This window comes from Aulonocara sp. 'chitande type north' Nkhata Bay, linkage group LG3 (assembly GCF_057382095.1).
Source record: "Aulonocara sp. 'chitande type north' Nkhata Bay isolate Kocher_YH1m ecotype deep benthic linkage group LG3, A_spYH_male_GT1.1, whole genome shotgun sequence".
Lineage (NCBI taxonomy): Eukaryota > Metazoa > Chordata > Actinopteri > Cichliformes > Cichlidae > Aulonocara > Aulonocara sp. 'chitande type north' Nkhata Bay.
The window spans coordinates 51,942,736-51,958,270 of record NC_141346.1 but is presented as its reverse complement, the minus strand read 5'-3'; the positions used below and the strand labels follow the sequence as shown (position 1 = coordinate 51,958,270).

General features: G+C 38.9%; 3 protein-coding genes across 4 annotated transcripts; all 3 read right to left on the bottom strand.

The window, feature by feature from the left end:
- Positions 1-2,506: 2,506 nt before the first annotated feature.
- On the bottom strand, positions 2,507-3,956 carry LOC147336117 (uncharacterized). The gene is made up of 4 exons (XM_086287624.1): positions 3,902-3,956; positions 3,100-3,807; positions 2,855-2,990; positions 2,507-2,618 (listed from the first exon to the last, which is right to left on the bottom strand). Exons 1-4 carry the CDS (start codon positions 3,954-3,956, stop codon positions 2,507-2,509), a joined length of 1,011 nt encoding a protein of 336 aa, XP_086143750.1.
- A 4,343-nt stretch (positions 3,957-8,299) lies between these two features.
- Positions 8,300-9,750, bottom strand: LOC147336116 (uncharacterized). The gene is made up of 5 exons (XM_086285173.1): positions 9,696-9,750; positions 8,877-9,578; positions 8,652-8,774; positions 8,525-8,559; positions 8,300-8,413 (listed from the first exon to the last, which is right to left on the bottom strand). The coding sequence occupies exons 1-5, from the start codon at positions 9,748-9,750 to the stop codon at positions 8,300-8,302; spliced, it is 1,029 nt and encodes a 342-aa protein (XP_086141299.1).
- Positions 9,751-13,138: 3,388 nt separating this feature from the next.
- LOC147336115 (uncharacterized) lies at positions 13,139-14,576 on the bottom strand. Of its 2 annotated transcripts, none has more exons than XM_086285178.1 (5): positions 14,522-14,576; positions 13,721-14,425; positions 13,510-13,635; positions 13,385-13,416; positions 13,139-13,258 (listed from the first exon to the last, which is right to left on the bottom strand). In XM_086285178.1, the coding sequence occupies exons 1-5, from the start codon at positions 14,574-14,576 to the stop codon at positions 13,139-13,141; spliced, it is 1,038 nt and encodes a 345-aa protein (XP_086141304.1). The 2 variants fall into 2 exon arrangements, with proteins under 2 accessions (XP_086141304.1, XP_086141302.1); XM_086285176.1 differs by having other exon boundaries at positions 13,385-13,430; positions 13,515-13,635.
- Between the last annotated feature and the right edge of the window lie 959 nt (positions 14,577-15,535).

Here is a 15,535-nt window from a genome sequence, read left to right as displayed (position 1 = left end):
GACAAAGCTGGACTGAAAGACAGCACAGAGGCACTAATCATGGCAGCACAAGAACAAGCTCTGAGTACAAGATCCATAGAGGCTGGGGTCTATCACACCAGGCAAGACCCCAGGTGCAGGCTGTGTAAAGATGCCCCAGAGACAATCCAGCACATAACAGCAGGGTGCAAGATGCTAGCAGGCAAGGCATACATGGAACGCCATAACCAAGTGGCTGACATAGTGTACAGGAACATCTGTGCCAAGTATAACCTGGAAGTCCCGAGGTCAAAATGGGAGATGCCCCCAAGGGTGGTGGAGAATGACCGAGCTAAGATCCTGTGGGACTTCCAGATACAGACGGACAAAATGGTGGTGGCTAACCAACCGGACATAGTGGTGGTAGACAAACAGAAGAAGACAGCCGTAGTGATCGATGTAGCAGTTCCGAATGACAGCAATATCAGGAAGAAGGAACACGAGAAGCTGGAGAAATACCAAGGGCTCAGAGAAGAGCTCGAGAGGATGTGGAGGGTGAAGGTAACGGTGGTCCCAGTAGTAATCGGAGCACTAGGTGCAGTGACTCCCAAGCTAGGCGAGTGGCTCCAGCAGATCCCGGGAATAACATCGGAGATCTCTGTCCAGAAGAGCGCAGTCCTGGGAACAGCTAAGATACTGCGCAGGACCCTCAAGCTCCCAGGCCTCTGGTAGAGGACCCGAGCTTGAAGGATAAACCGCCCGCAGGGGCGTGCTGGGTGTTTTTTTTTATATATATATATAATACAACATAACTACAGGTTTATTTAAAAAAAGAAACACAAAAGCCCCAGATCACATTACATTGCACACAATTTGGATGTCAACATCTAATGAATGAATGTGTCACAGCTGCAGTGGCAGACATGTGAAGTGATGAGGGAAGGCCCCAAGTGCAGGAACTGATAACTGGCATACACTGAGTGAGCTTTATTTTCAGTGTGGATGAAGTACAAAGAAAAGTAGAGAATGGCAGTGACTTAAACTAAGAAAGACCTAAACTGGGAAAGCTAACAAGAAACATGTAACCTGAGACAAAGAACTAGAAAAAACCTAACCCACAGAGGGAACAACGCAAATGAACAGAGAGGATGACAAGCAGACAAACCATCAACAGAGGACTACACAGGGCTTAAATACATGGGCAGGAAAACAAGAGGATGGGGAACAGGTGGGAAAACACTCAAGTCTAAAAAAAGCATGTTACTACGTGGAGATCTGGAAGGCTGCTCCAAAAATGATCCGATTATATTTGAAATATTTGTTCTATTCTCTTCCAAACACCAGCTGTGTATTGTAGGTTTTGAATGTTTACTAAAATAAAAATAAAAGCATCCTAACCTAACATCTCACTTGTTTGTCTTTATCCAGGCATGCATGTGTACTATGTTTATTAAGAACAGTGTTGGGAAGGTTACTTTTAAAATGTATTCCACTACAGATTACAGAATACATGCCCCAAAATGTATTTTGTAACGTATTCCGTTACATTACTCAATGAGAGTAACGTATTCTGATTACTTAATATATTATCATGCTTTTTACAACTACATGAATGTACTATTGCTGTGTAATTTATTACTATTACTGAAGATAACTCGCCATACCAATAACAACTGGATTTTTAAATCTTAATATAAAATGAGTAACAGTAGGGTGGGCATTAGGTAAGGCTGCACTTTTTGCAGCGATCTCGTATAGAAAACTGTTTCACGCGTATATAAAACAGGTCCGCAGCTCCGAACCGTAGTAAAGGGACCTCTGGTTAATACGTCGGGTTCGTGTCGGGCTCATAGCTGAAAACTAGCTTTACTTTGTTGTCTCGGTCAACTTTGCTAGCGAGAGACAGAGAGAGGAGTTGAAAGGCTGCTTCAACAGAACTTATTGCTTCGGAGGAAAACACGAACACAGTGTACAGTCGAGCCTTAATAGCTTTTACTTACAACTGGGCCTATGAGGGGCATTCTTTAGGGCTATGCCTGTAACACTCTGCATATTGCCTCCATATTAATAAATTTTTGAACAATATTTTTTAAAAGTATTTTGTCACGTCATTATGCGGGCCGCAAGTAGGGGTGACATGGGCCACATTAGAGCCTCTTAATGCCTGTTTTGTTTGGGTTTCCACCGGAGTGGAATTACCAAAAATAGAGAGGACATAGCCTAACACATGAAAGATCCACAAAGATGCAGACTTGACAGACTCTGGAACAGAGGGAATCTTAAGCACAGAGACAAAAGTAACTAGACGTGGAACACAGAGACGACATAAAGACAGAAACTAAGACTAAGCATACAACTCACGGAGAACAGAATTAAACCTTTACCAAGAACAAAGAGGAGGCACAGAAACAGAACAGAAACCTAGAAACCAGGAACTATAAATATATTACAAACAGAAAACCATAATCCACAGAGTATAACTTAAACCAAAAACACAAACCCCGTGACAGTGTGGATTTTTTGTCTCACTAGAGTGGAAAAATGTAACCTACTGCTTGACACTAGAGTAAACACATTCATTCTGAGTTTTTCTCTGTCTTTTCAATCTGTTGGGCAGGTTAATGCTTAAAGCAGCGTAGTGGAGGTTGTCTGCATCATGGCTACCCTGGTAAAAACAAATTTGAGAGGTAGATCAAATTACAGTTTCTGGAAAAAAATATTTCAAAGTAATATGTGCTAAAATATTTTTCAATATTACTTTAATCTGAACAGATGAAACGTACCTCTGCAGAGGGAGTTGAAAGTCTTGTTTGTTGATGGCCTGAATGTAAAATACAAAAACAGCAGTCTCACTTAAAAGTCCAAATCAGTGAATAAAAACTGTCAAATGCAGCACTTTTTTCCAGTACCTGATTTGAAGTGGTTTCTTTTGCTCATCTTGTAGAGAAGAAAAGCCAGTAAAACAACCAGGGTGGAGGTAAAAGTCAATGCTCCACTCAAGACGTACACCAAGACAAGAGATTTTGCCTCATCTGTAAAGAGCCAAGAATTCTGAGCACAGACTTCTCTATATTTTAGGTTTTCTTTTCAGATAGATAATAAAATAACAGTCACAGATATGGGTTCTATACTGCTACTTACCTCCAAACACCAGCATGGTTCCTCCTCCGAACAGTATGTGTCCACATGAGGCGACAGCGCAGTAGTAGATCCCAGCATGAGACACATTCAGGCTTTCCATTGTCAAGTTATAGACACAGGTGTGTGTTCTTCTGTTGGCTTTCCTCTCACACTGATCATTCCTGCCTCCATGGGTGTAAATGAGTCCTGGATGAGATTCTTCAGAGTCTTTGAACCAGTAAATACTGTGTTCTCCATCACAAGCCCCAGTGTATACTGTACAGTTCAGAGTCACAGAGCTTCCTGGCTGGATGGTTTCAGAAGCTGACTGTTGGACCACAGCCTTGATGTTAAAGTCTGAATCTTTAACACCAACAGTAATGCTCTCTGAAAATGTTGATGTGTGTAAATAGGAACATATACAGTAGTAAGTTGCTGAGTCTGAAATGCGCACATCTGAGATTATTAAGTTGTTTTGACCTGTTTGAGTATCCAGGGTGAAGCGTGGATCACTCTTGAATTCACTGTGAAATGTGGCATTTTGTTCATATACATAGAAGGTAGAAATGAGTCTTGGTTTCTCTGCCAATGTTTGCTTATACCAGTAAAACCGTGGAGTTACACCATTTTTACTGTAACAATGCAAAGTCACGCTGTCCCCAGTTCTAACTGATATGAAACGTCTTTCTTGATGACCAGATGAGAAGAACTCCTGGTTGTTCACCTGAGCTGAAGTAAAATAAAAGACAGAGCAAATACATTTTATAGACCCTTAAAAGCATGGAAATATATTCAGACTGCAGTTTCAAAACCGTAAACTCACCCATTTCCCCTAAGAACAAACATGTTAGACAAAAGACAAACTTCGTAGGTGTCATTGTCTTTAAATAATCCTGCTGAATGAAAAGAATCTCAAACCTGTCTCCACTCTTGTTAGAGAAGACTGTGTGTGATTGGCCAAGCAGAAGTGTCACAGTATGTCTTTTAAGGAAAGATGATCACATGTTCAGAGCAGCCAATAGTGTTAGACTTCATGATTGAGGCAAAAATAAAAAATAAAACTGTTCATAAATAAAGAAAACAGCACTGATCAATCAACTCTTTGTACACACTTTTCTTAAAAATTCTAAAGGCCTGTTTTTCATCTGAGTATGTGGACCAGGGATTGCCCCCATCTCTAATCCACTGATTTTCAGGCATGGAGGAACAAATGAACCGTCCACAGGAAAAAAGCAAAGAAGATATCAGACACGGTGGTTGAGCCCTGACTGACCAGTTTGAGTCTTTCCGAACTGCTGACTTAATACGAAAATATGATAGTGAGTGATTTTACCATTCACGTAGATGCTGAAAACAACAGCCTAAACAATGCATTTAATTAGCTAGACTCAAAATCTAAATGAGCCCACCCACCGCTTTAATCATATTCTGCATCTTGTGCTATATGGTGTAGAAACCAAACACTTAACAGTATCCCCTGAAAAGTCAGACCATTGCTTAATAACATTGAAACTTACAAAAATAGGCTACACAGCAGTGGGGAATAACTTTGATTAGAGTAGATATATTTCTGAAAGTGCTGTAAGTAGATTTAAGGATATAATTCTTCCACTTCTTCAATGCCATGTGCCAACACAATAGAGAGCAGCTACCTAAACTTTACTCCCACAGAGGTCAGTGATGTTGTGAACAGTGCTACATTCTCTCTCCATATGACTCTGGAACTTAGAACTTCTAAGTATAATAACATCATGAGGTCATTCAACACCACTCAACCACAAACTGTAGACAATATTTACATAACCTGAATATGAACAACAATATTTATATAACAACAGTTATCTGTTACTTATGTCTGAGGAAGACACTGCATGGTTTAGGTCAGAAAATAGGAATAACAGATGCAAGCTATCTGAAAGTGGTTGGCCACCACTGGTAACACACTATGTAATATATGCAAGTAAATGTTTTGTTAGTCTTTGGGTTTACTATGTTTTTGGTGTTTGAGTAATTGAGTTGGGCGGGGGGATTGTGGTGGCTAAACTCAAGATTCACATTTTTACATTGGGAATGACCAAGATGGACAAGATTAGAAATGAAAACATCGGAGGGACAGTTCAAATAAGTTAGACAAAACTGAGACGGTTATGTCTCAGTTTTGTCTGTCGGCTTTTGTCAAGCCGACAGGCGTGACAAAGTCAGGAAGACCTGGAAGATAATTAATCAATATGGTGAAGAAGGGATGCAGAGGGTTGGTGTGATGGATACCAACAAATAGGAAAATGTACAAAGAACTCTATTCACTAGAAGAAAATCCTACTCACAGAAGCCCAATCATGGACAATAAAGAGTGTAAAGAATACATCAGTACAATGTCACGCCAATTCTACATCTATAACATAATAACTAACGGTGAATTTGCAACTCACAAAGCTCATTACATATACAAACATGGGCTTTTGGTATCTCCATAGTTCTAGTTGTGGCACAAAAGGAACCATAATTGATCTGTGACACCTCAGAAACACTGCTTTAGGACAGGAAATAATACCTCACGTTATAGTTGACACACGTTAGACATCATAACTATTATTGATTTCCAGACAATGTGATGACAATGTGATCCTTAAAGACGTGGATTTGATTATAAGTCAATTAGACCTTTTAAATTTGACCTCAAAACCTTACAGCAATAAACCACTGTGGTATGGAGGACCACAAGAGCCGCATGCTGTCAGGATTTGTGTCGTGGATGAGAGGAGGAGGACCCAAACGCTGGACTCACAGGTAGGTAGGTGAAGGTGGGTGTTTATTGCCGATGGAGTGAACAAACAGAACAGAGGTAGGAAATGGCTGGCTGGACGGCTGACTGAATGAAGAAAGGACTGAATGGCTAGCTGACTGAACGCAGGCGGAAACGACAACATAACATCAATGACACCACAAGGGCTGAAGGGAAGAGAGGGCTTAAATACATGACTAACAATGACAACGATTGGAGACAGGTGAGTGAACAGCTGAACATAATGAACTAATGATAAATGGGAAGAGGACTGAACATAATGCACACAGACCAAGGCTAACACAATAAAACAGGAAGTGGAACAGGCAGTAGATAAACAGTGAACGTGAACTGAAAATACTGGGTCAACGACCCAGAAACCCTGACACATGCATAGAAAGAAAGAATTATCTGCTTAAATAATGAATTGTACAATAAATTATGCAATTGTAAACCTTACTAAAGTAATTTCTTAGTTAATAATGTAATTTAAAAACACTATTTTAAGTCAATATTTTAAAATGACTTTTCAATCCATTAATAAATACTTCAAATCCAGCTCGCAAGAAAAATCTCATTTCAAAAATCATTTTCAATTTCCAAATTAAAAAACTGATTTTTAAAATCTTTTTAAAAACACAATTTATATAAGAGAAATAAGTAAACAGATTAAAAAATCTAAGGATTATTTCTAACGATTCCAATGGCCAATGGCGATTCCACTCCTCATTTCAAAATCCATGTTCCTTTCCTGTTAGCTCACATCTTAGCTATTATTTTAGCAAATAGACTAGCTTTGGGATTAACTATTGGATTACCTTCTGGATTAGCTTTCAGATTCGATTTTAGATTTTTTTTTATCTCATTTATGAGATCCTAAAGCAATGCAAATTAGCCACACAGCGCAATGTAAGGAGCTCTGAGATTGGTTGGACAGACATAGACTTGTTGCCTGGATTTTTCTACACTGCTGTTTGTGCTCATAGCTTTGCTCTGCTAAGAAGTGCGTGTGCTTGTACAAAGGCCATTCGGCCTTGAAATGCCACTTTACACTCTGCCTGACAAAGATTTAATAGAGATATGTGATTGAGGTAGGTGAAGAAGGAAAGGGACCCTGCAGTGAAACAGAGAGCTAAACCTCCGAGTGCGCGCCTGTGGACTCAGCCTGACCACCTGTTGAAGCTAACGTGCTAACATGGCTAATGCTAGCATCACCTCATGTAACCCCACTCTATTAAGGGCCATTTCTCAATACTCACGTACGCAACTCTGTACTCATGTTCTCGCAGACTTCATAAGTTCACACAGGAGTCCGGACTTCCTGAGAACGTAGCACGATTTTTGTACAATTTGAACACGAGTGTACTTGATGATGTTACAGGTCAGCCTAACATGACCCGGCTGGCTCGTCCCACTCAAATATCAGATCAGAATTTTACAGTAAACATATATATAAATGTTACTGTGTCAGTTTTCATTGAAAAATAATAAAGGAAAAATATTTTATGAATTACTTTACCTGTACTATAGCAAGATGTGCTCTAGTACAGAATAGGATGGTGCACATATTTCAGAAATCCAACTATAATTTTACATGCAAGCTCACTTTTTGCAGGTTAATTTGCAAGCGATATTTGTATCGATTTCATACAAATACCAGCAAGTAAGGCCCAATGTATTTTGAACAGACAAGAGCAAAGTAATGCCATAATGAGCAGTGCTAACCAAACACAGCATTTCACACTCTAAGTTTTAGGACGTTGCAACAAAGAACAAAGGGAGAGTCAGACAAACTTGCACCACAAAAATGACCTTTGATGGTGACTGTGCTCTGTACTAAAGCACACGAGCCACTCTACATCACAACTTTCTTTTGTTGACTCTATTATCTTAAAATTAATGGTTTTTAGTTGTAAGATTGAATAACTCTTATCCAGTGTTCATCTTCATCTAAAGTCATAATACAAAACAAATATTGTTAACTAATATATATATATATATATATATATATATATATATATATATATATATATATATATATATATATATATATTCACCAGTGAACAGTGGACACACTCTGAAAAACAAAAAAGAAGCCTACATTTTCAAAGCTGCAGAAGGGGTGTGCAAATCAAGCAACAGGGGTTTCAATTTTTATTTTCTGACAAAATATAGACATGAAAATTCATTATATACACAGCAATGTTGAAACTAGTCTTGTAATGCCACTTTCTGCACTTTCTGTCACTATCTATCTATCTATCTATCTATCTATCTATCTATCTATCTATCTATCGATCTATCTTCTGACAGAGAAATTGTGCACTGTTGTGGATAGAAAACAGTATTATCACAAGGATAACATAATGTCCACCTGACACTACACTTGAGAGTCTTTGTACTTTACATCTTATGGACCATGAAGATTTCGGACAAGTCCTACTGCTTCACACTGGAGTAAACACATTCGGTCTTGCTGTTCCTCTCTTTCTTTGATTTTCTGGAAATGTTAACATTTATAGAAGCATAGTGGAGGTTGTCTGTATGAGCATTCTGTCAAAAAAAGGAAATGTATATCAAAAAATGCCTTCTAATAAAAAGTGCTGTGAAAAATGTGTTTTATGTTATTTAAATTGTAAAATCGTTTAAACAGATGAAACATACCTCTACAGAGGGAGCTGAAAATCTTGCTTGAGCCTCTAAATGTGAAATACATACAATTGAAATCTGATTGAAAAGCCAAATCAGTGAATAAAAGCTGTTAGATGTAAGTAGCACCAATGGTCCATACCTGATTGGAAGTTTTTTCTTTTATTCATCTTGTAGAGTACGAAAGCCAGAGAAACCACCACGGTGAAGGTGAAAGCCAATGCTCCACTCAAGAAATACACCAAGAAGTGAGATTTATTCTTGTCTGTAAAGACCCAGAATTCCAGATAAAGGATTTCAGAATGTTTTTGCACTTTTTAGAGTTTTATTAGCACAATATTGTATTTGTTGTGACAATGTTCCTTACCCTTATATTTCAGAGTAGTTCCTTCTCCGAACAGTATGTGTCCACATGAGGCAACAGCACAGTAGTAGGTTCCAGCATGAGACACATTTATGCTCTCCATAGGCAGGTTGTAAGTGCAGTTGTATGTTTGTTCGTTCTTCTCACACTGATCGTTCCTGCCTCCATGGGTGTAAAGGAGTCCTGGGTAAAAATCTCTAGAGTCTTTGAACCAGTAAACACTATGATCTTCATCACAGGTCCCAGTATATACTGTACAGTTCAGAGTCACAGAGCCTCCTGGCTGGATGGTCTCAGATGCTGACTGCTGCACTAAAGCTTTGATGTTTAAACCTGAACCTTTTACACTGACAGTAGTGCCTTCTGCAAATTCTAGGACTAAAGAAACCCGCCTTGCACAGTAGTAAGAACCTGAGTCTGACTTCTGCAAGTTTGTTATATACAAATGGTTTTTCCCTATTTCTGTATCCAGGGTGAAGCGTGGATTGTTCTTGAAATCATCATGAAAAGTCCCATTTGCTTTAAAAACATACTGAGTAGAGATGGGCTTTGGTTTCTGTCCAAGACTCTGCTTGTACCAGTAGAACCTCGTTGCATCGTTGGCTTCATAGAAACATTGTAAAATCAAGTGTTCACCAACAATAGCTGATACAAACCGTCTCTCTTGCTTATGAGTTACGGAGAAATTCTGGTGAGTCAACTGAACTGATAGAGAATGAGACAACGCAGACACAGCATTAATTTTACAGGAAACATTTCATGAACACATGTGTATAGAGGAGCAATCATAGCCACTGATAGATTAAAAAAATCATAACTCACCTAAATTTCCAAAGATCAGACATGTCACATAGAAAACAAAGTTGGGAGGTGTCATCGTGTGCAAACCTCTGTGTTAAATGAAATGAACCTTGACTTTTTTCCACTCTTTAGAAACAAGACAGCTTTTGATTGGCCATTGCAAAGCCATGTGATCTGCCCCCAGGATGAAATGTGTCTTCTGTGCGTTTAACACAGACATTTGTTGCCTTTGGTAGAATGATATAGCGACAGGTCCATAATGGTTGTGTCATGTTTGTTTTGTTTTTTTAAAAATATATTTTTAGTCTAAAACTGATCATTACATAGATTGTAAACACAACTGACAACATACAGTGGAACTTATTCCTGTTCATCATTTACAGACTCAGTAGAGACTCAGTAAGGCACCCGGCACTTGCTAGATGTTCGCATGATATCGATCTCTTTGTGACAGTATGACTGACACACTTCTCATGCTGTCCAGAGGAGGCAGACTGTAATGAGGTCTGTATACACTTTTTTGATGTTGTGAAAACTGCAAACAGATTTCAACTCACTTTCATCGTAGAAGTGAGAATAAAAGCAAATGTAACATGGTAGGTCTTTATGTTAAAAGGTAGCATGTGTTTTGTGTTCTTATTATTTCGGAAGGTCTGTTGCCATTACTGTTATTTGAAATGGACTGTAGGTAATATGTCTGTGTTACCTAAAGGGTATTGACAGTGCCATTCAGGTAACACTATTGAAATTGACTTTGCTGCTATTTCTCTCAGGTAGCATCTATTTTTGGTCAGACTAACACACGAACATCCTCCCAAAAACCACAACCTGACACAGAGAGGAAAGAGTAAATCATTGCACTGAATGTCTGAGTCAGGACTAAGACTGACAGGGAGTAACAGCAGAGCTAGTAGTACTTCATGCATTGCAAATGAGATAAGAAAAAAAATACATTTATATATATTATATATATGGTACTGAAAACATTTTTTCTAATTCTTTAACATTTTCAGCCTTAAATTAAATCTTTATGGACTGCCAAAGGAGTCTCTCTGCAGCTGAAAACCAAATACTTTGCAATCAGAATACATTTAAGAAAAGACATTGGTGGGCATGGTTTGTGGCGCAGCTGCAGGGGAGTGGAACTCCATCAGCAACCATGGCTCACCTACATAAAAAGAATGAACTGGGTCCTGAGTTCATTGTTGTGTGTGTGTAAGTGCAGCTGCAGCCGAGTGCTGAAAGTAATAGCAACACAATAAAGTTGCCGAAGTGTACGAACTTTGTGGTGGGGTCCGTCATGCTTGCTACAGACATGTCAAGCATGCAAAGGAAAAATCAAATGTTATTTTATTTAGCTAACTTCCCCATTATGTTCAGTCCCTTAGACATCTCTGGATACAGTCTACTTCCTGTTAATAACCACAGATGCATTTAACAAAGATTATAAAAAAATAAGATTAAATAAGTGCCAGTGTTTGTATGATTACCTTTGGGTAAATGCATGTTTTCTATGATCAGATAATTGAGGTCAGCTGTATCAGTCAGCCTCCCCTAACACTACACCCTGAACCCACTGCTTCACCTCTCTGGACACAAAGCCAGGCACAAACCAACTCCAAAAACCACCTCACCTCATTTTTGCTCTTGGGATGTGTGCTTCTTCAGGGCAAAATGTGAGCAGTGCCTAACCAGTGCAGGAGTTTATCAACCTGAGGCATTGGGTAGACATCAAACTCCTTATGGTAGTTGATGCAAAACCTATGGGACTAGACAACACATTGTGTGACTCTTCTATTGCTAATATTGTTAGCATTTTGGCCAATTTTCTCTCAATATTTGTCTCTTATGCTGGGGTAAGCTATAGGGCTGTTAATGCAACCTCACACAAGGGCACATTACAAAACAGTGCTCTTTGACACTGGTATGACAGGTCAGGGGGGATACACATCTGCAAAAGGCTTTCGCAAAGCAGCAACAGCTGCTCTCTGGGCCTGTGTGAGATGGTCATCATAATGGAGGGAGGTGGGAATGGTGGAATTGGGCAACTCCAACTTATTTCTCACCAGGCTTAGTAGAAAAGCTGTTTTAGCCTCTCTCCATGCTTTTAGGAGGTTGAGGTGATATATGTGTGTGGCTCCTCCCCTGTTTGAAGGCACCACATCATAGTCAACGTCATCCACTCACAGTGTGACCACAAAGGTTTCTTGCTACTTGGTGAGTAACTTGGAGCTAGAAGAAGGGAGTAATGCAAACACTTAGGCAATTTTCACCGGGAGACAGAAGCTGCGTCCAAATTCAGGGGTTGCATCCTTCGGACGCTGCATTTGTAGACCGATTACATGACAGCCAGGCGACGCAGGCTGTCTCAGACTCCTCCAAATGCGGCCGACAAATGCGTCCTTCATTTCCCGGGTTTGAAGGATGGGTCGGGTGTATCCTTTGTTGCCCAACCTATCCCAGAATTCAAACAAAGGCGACGCTACTTGGTTTTAATATTACTCTTTCTGAGTCTCAAAATAAACTTTTAAGATATTTTCAGGTGAGAATGTAGCTGTGTAAACTTCAAATATCTGCTCGATTTATAAAGACTTTGCATATTTGCAAAAGTGCTCTGATGCTTTTGCTTTTCGCAGTCTTTTGCTTCTCAGGTTTAACATGATGATATATAAGTCACTTAGATAACTTAAAAATGTTATTGTTTAGCTTTTTTTAAGTGTTTTATTTGGTCCTGAGTAAATCGGTTTGGCTGTGATTAAAGTTATAGTTTTTACACATCTGAATAAATGTCAAACAGAAAACGGATTAAACTGAAGTGTGAGATGGTTGAGAATTTACTCCAGTGTTTTATTATATTTTAGATAGCAAGGAGCAGACAGCTGACTTTATTAAACTCCACAGAGACAGCTGGTTACGCAAATCAGAAGCTAGACCGTCCCATTTTACAGCCTTGCACTTCCGGCCTTCGAAGGACATGTCCCACGGAGTTCCTCAATTTCAAGTCATATCATATATCATATCCCCATAATCATATTAGTGGACAGCGGGGGTTTTGGAGCCTCTACTATATTCTACAGGAACAAATCAATCCTTTCAAACATGCTTTACCTGGCTAAAATAGATTTATTTGATCATCAGTGAATTTGTCCATAATGTCTCCATAATTACATGAAAAGCAATAAGGATAAAAACAAGCACATTGTTTCATATATTAAACTTGTAGAAAAGTATCATTAATATCTCCTACAAATGCATTGGTACATGGAAAAAACAATGAAAGAACAAGAAAGAAAGGAGGAATCCTTGACATCACAAAAACAACAAACAGGGCAGAAGTTCCTAAATTTGTATCATTACAATTTTACCACAGTGAAAGTACAAAAATGTCTATGCTAAGAGACACCAATACAGCATTTCTCTAATAGATAAAGAAAATTGGCCACCTCATTTGCAAATATCTATCTTTATTTGTTTATAGCAGAGTAAACACATTCATCGTCGGTGTTGTTTCTCTGTGTTCTTGATCTCTTGGGGATTTTAATGCTTAAAGCAGCATAATGAAGGCTGTCAGCATGCTGGTACCCCTGTCAAAATGTGTACAAAGTAGATAAGAACATGATTTCAGATGTAAACAATGGCCATAAAACAGAAGACTGTAAAAAGTTTGTTGAAGAGCGCTTTAACAAGTCATTAAAAAAAACGATATTCACCTCCGAACTTGTTGCGGGGCCTGAAAATCTTGCTTGAGATTCCGTTTGTGAAACACAAAGTAATTGATTTAACTGAAAATCCAACTTTAGCTAAAACCGTTCTAAGCTTAAAAGACTCCACTTACCTGTCGATTGGTGTCTGTTTCTTTTGTTTGTCTTGTACAGCAAGTATCCCAGTAAAACACTGAGGATGGAGCTGAATGTCAAAGCTCCGCTCAAGAAATACACCAAGCCCTGAGAATTAAACGTGCCTGCAACACACCAGAAACAGAGCTTTTTCTTGCCTATATCTTTAAATATTGATAAAGTGAGAAACAGGTAGAAAAGGTTACTCACCTTTAGGCTCCAGCTTGGTCCCATTTCCAAATAGTATGTGTCCACATGAGGTAACAGCACAGTAGTAGATCCCAGCATGAGAAACACTCAGGTTACTCATTGGCAAGCTGTAGACACAGGTGTGCGTTTGTGTGCTGGGTTTGTTATCACACTGATCGTTTCTGCCCAAATGTGTGTAAATGAGTCCAGGATGGGATTCGCCTGAGTCTTTGAACCAGTAAACACTGTGCTCTCCATCACAGGTCCCAGTGTGTACTGTACAGTTCAGGGTCACGGAGCCTCCTGGCTGGATGGTCTCAGATGCTGACTGTTGGACCACAGCTTTGATGTTCACACCTGAACCTTTTACACTGATGATGATGTTTTCTAAAAAGGTTAAAGTGTATAAATAGTAAACACAGTAGTAAGAAGCTGAGTCTGAAACTTGCAAATCCTTGATCGTCAAGTGATATTTGCCGTCTTGTGTATCCAGTGTGAAGTGTGGGTTGTTCTTGAGCTCTTCATTAGAAGAGTTGTTCACATTATATTTGAAAAAGTGAGAGATGATCTTTGGTTTTTGTCCCAGATTTTGCTTAAACCAGTAAAGTCTTGCAGACCTGTCACCATCATGGAAACATTTTAATGTCAGGTTTCCACCAACTTGAGCTGATATGAAACGAGACTCTTGATGAACAGATGAGAACATTTGCGACTCTGTCATCTGAACTGTAGTGGAATTGAAAAAAAACAAACAAATGTACATTCAGTTCAATGTAATAACTTCACAATACAAAAATCTGAATTCATGATAATGGAACTTACCCATTTTTCCCAAGAACAGGCACAGAAGCCTGAAGACAAACACTGAAGACACCATTGTGGTAAGATTCTCATGTAAAATGAAGGTTACTGTGCTGCTTTTGAGAGGCAAGAATGTGTTTGATTGGCCAGCCAGAGGTGACACAGTATCTACTGTATGGAAGTCACGATCACATGTTTACTGCAGCCTGTAGTGGAAAATACAGTATGATATCTAAGAAGAATTACACGGTTAGACATAGCCTATATTCAAAAATTATGAATCGTAATCAGATCTAAAACTTTAGAAAATGCAGCTTGGTCTGCATTAAATATGTTATACAAACATGATCATTTTTTTTATTGGACCAGTTTACCTGCATTTCCAGTATACCACACTCTGTAATGAAAACACATTTAATCAAAAACATGTGTTGAGTAATAACTTGAGTATACAGAATATTGATTCTGGCAGTGAGCTCATTGTAGATAATAAAAGGTTAAACAAGAAAACGGCAACTTCTGGGTCCAGAAAGAGATAATCAGGAATATTTGTATTAACACAGGATTTTGATGTTCAACATTCAGGATTAGGAAATCGTTGCTCTTAAGTTGCATAAATGCAATGTCACATTTTTAATTCATATCATTTTTACTGAGTTTCAGCATCTGTGTCAGATTATTTTACTCTCTACTCAACTGCTGTTTGAATAATCACAGTTATACAATAATGGTGTTGCATTCCTGATAAAAGAAGTATTCTGAGCTCATATGAGTTGCAGCATGAAATAAACAAGACCTGTTGAAAACTACAGTTTTGTTGGGTGTTTACAGCAAGTGGTCCTTGGGTCATGAAGTATGTGTGAGCGTAAGAGCACATCCTGCTGAAACCACAGAGGCCGTTGCACTGACACATCTAAATAGAAAGATGGTAAAAGGCACTGTGTTTGACAGGATGCAACCACTGTTACCTTTCTGTGCCTGCTTGTCCTTGTAACACAAGTATAGGACTAGTGCAGCGGTTAGACTTTTCAAAGT

What these genes read in the sequence shown, in the direction of transcription:
- LOC147336117 (XM_086287624.1), bottom strand. Translation starts at nt 3,956, where the DNA reads ATGACACCTACGAAGTTTGTCTTTTGTCTAACATGTTTGTTCTTAGGG. An exon ending in TTTGTTCTTAGGGGAAATGG is followed by an intron (nt 3,808 to 3,901) that starts GTGAGTTTACGG and finishes ATTTTACTTCAG; the next exon opens with CTCAGGTGAACAACCAGGAG. An exon ending in AACCATGCTGGTGTTTGGAG is followed by an intron (nt 2,991 to 3,099) that starts GTAAGTAGCAGT and finishes GGCTCTTTACAG; the next exon opens with ATGAGGCAAAATCTCTTGTC.
- LOC147336116 (XM_086285173.1), bottom strand. Translation starts at nt 9,750, where the DNA reads ATGACACCTCCCAACTTTGTTTTCTATGTGACATGTCTGATCTTTGGA. An exon ending in TCTGATCTTTGGAAATTTAG is followed by an intron (nt 9,579 to 9,695) that starts GTGAGTTATGAT and finishes ATTCTCTATCAG; the next exon opens with TTCAGTTGACTCACCAGAAT. An exon ending in AAGAAAAAACTTCCAATCAG is followed by an intron (nt 8,560 to 8,651) that starts GTATGGACCATT and finishes TTTCACATTTAG; the next exon opens with AGGCTCAAGCAAGATTTTCA.
- LOC147336115 (XM_086285176.1), bottom strand. Translation starts at nt 14,576, where the DNA reads ATGGTGTCTTCAGTGTTTGTCTTCAGGCTTCTGTGCCTGTTCTTGGGA. An exon ending in CCTGTTCTTGGGAAAAATGG is followed by an intron (nt 14,426 to 14,521) that starts GTAAGTTCCATT and finishes ATTCCACTACAG; the next exon opens with TTCAGATGACAGAGTCGCAA. An exon ending in AAAAGAAACAGACACCAATC is followed by an intron (nt 13,431 to 13,514) that starts GACAGGTAAGTG and finishes TTGTGTTTCACA; the next exon opens with AACGGAATCTCAAGCAAGAT.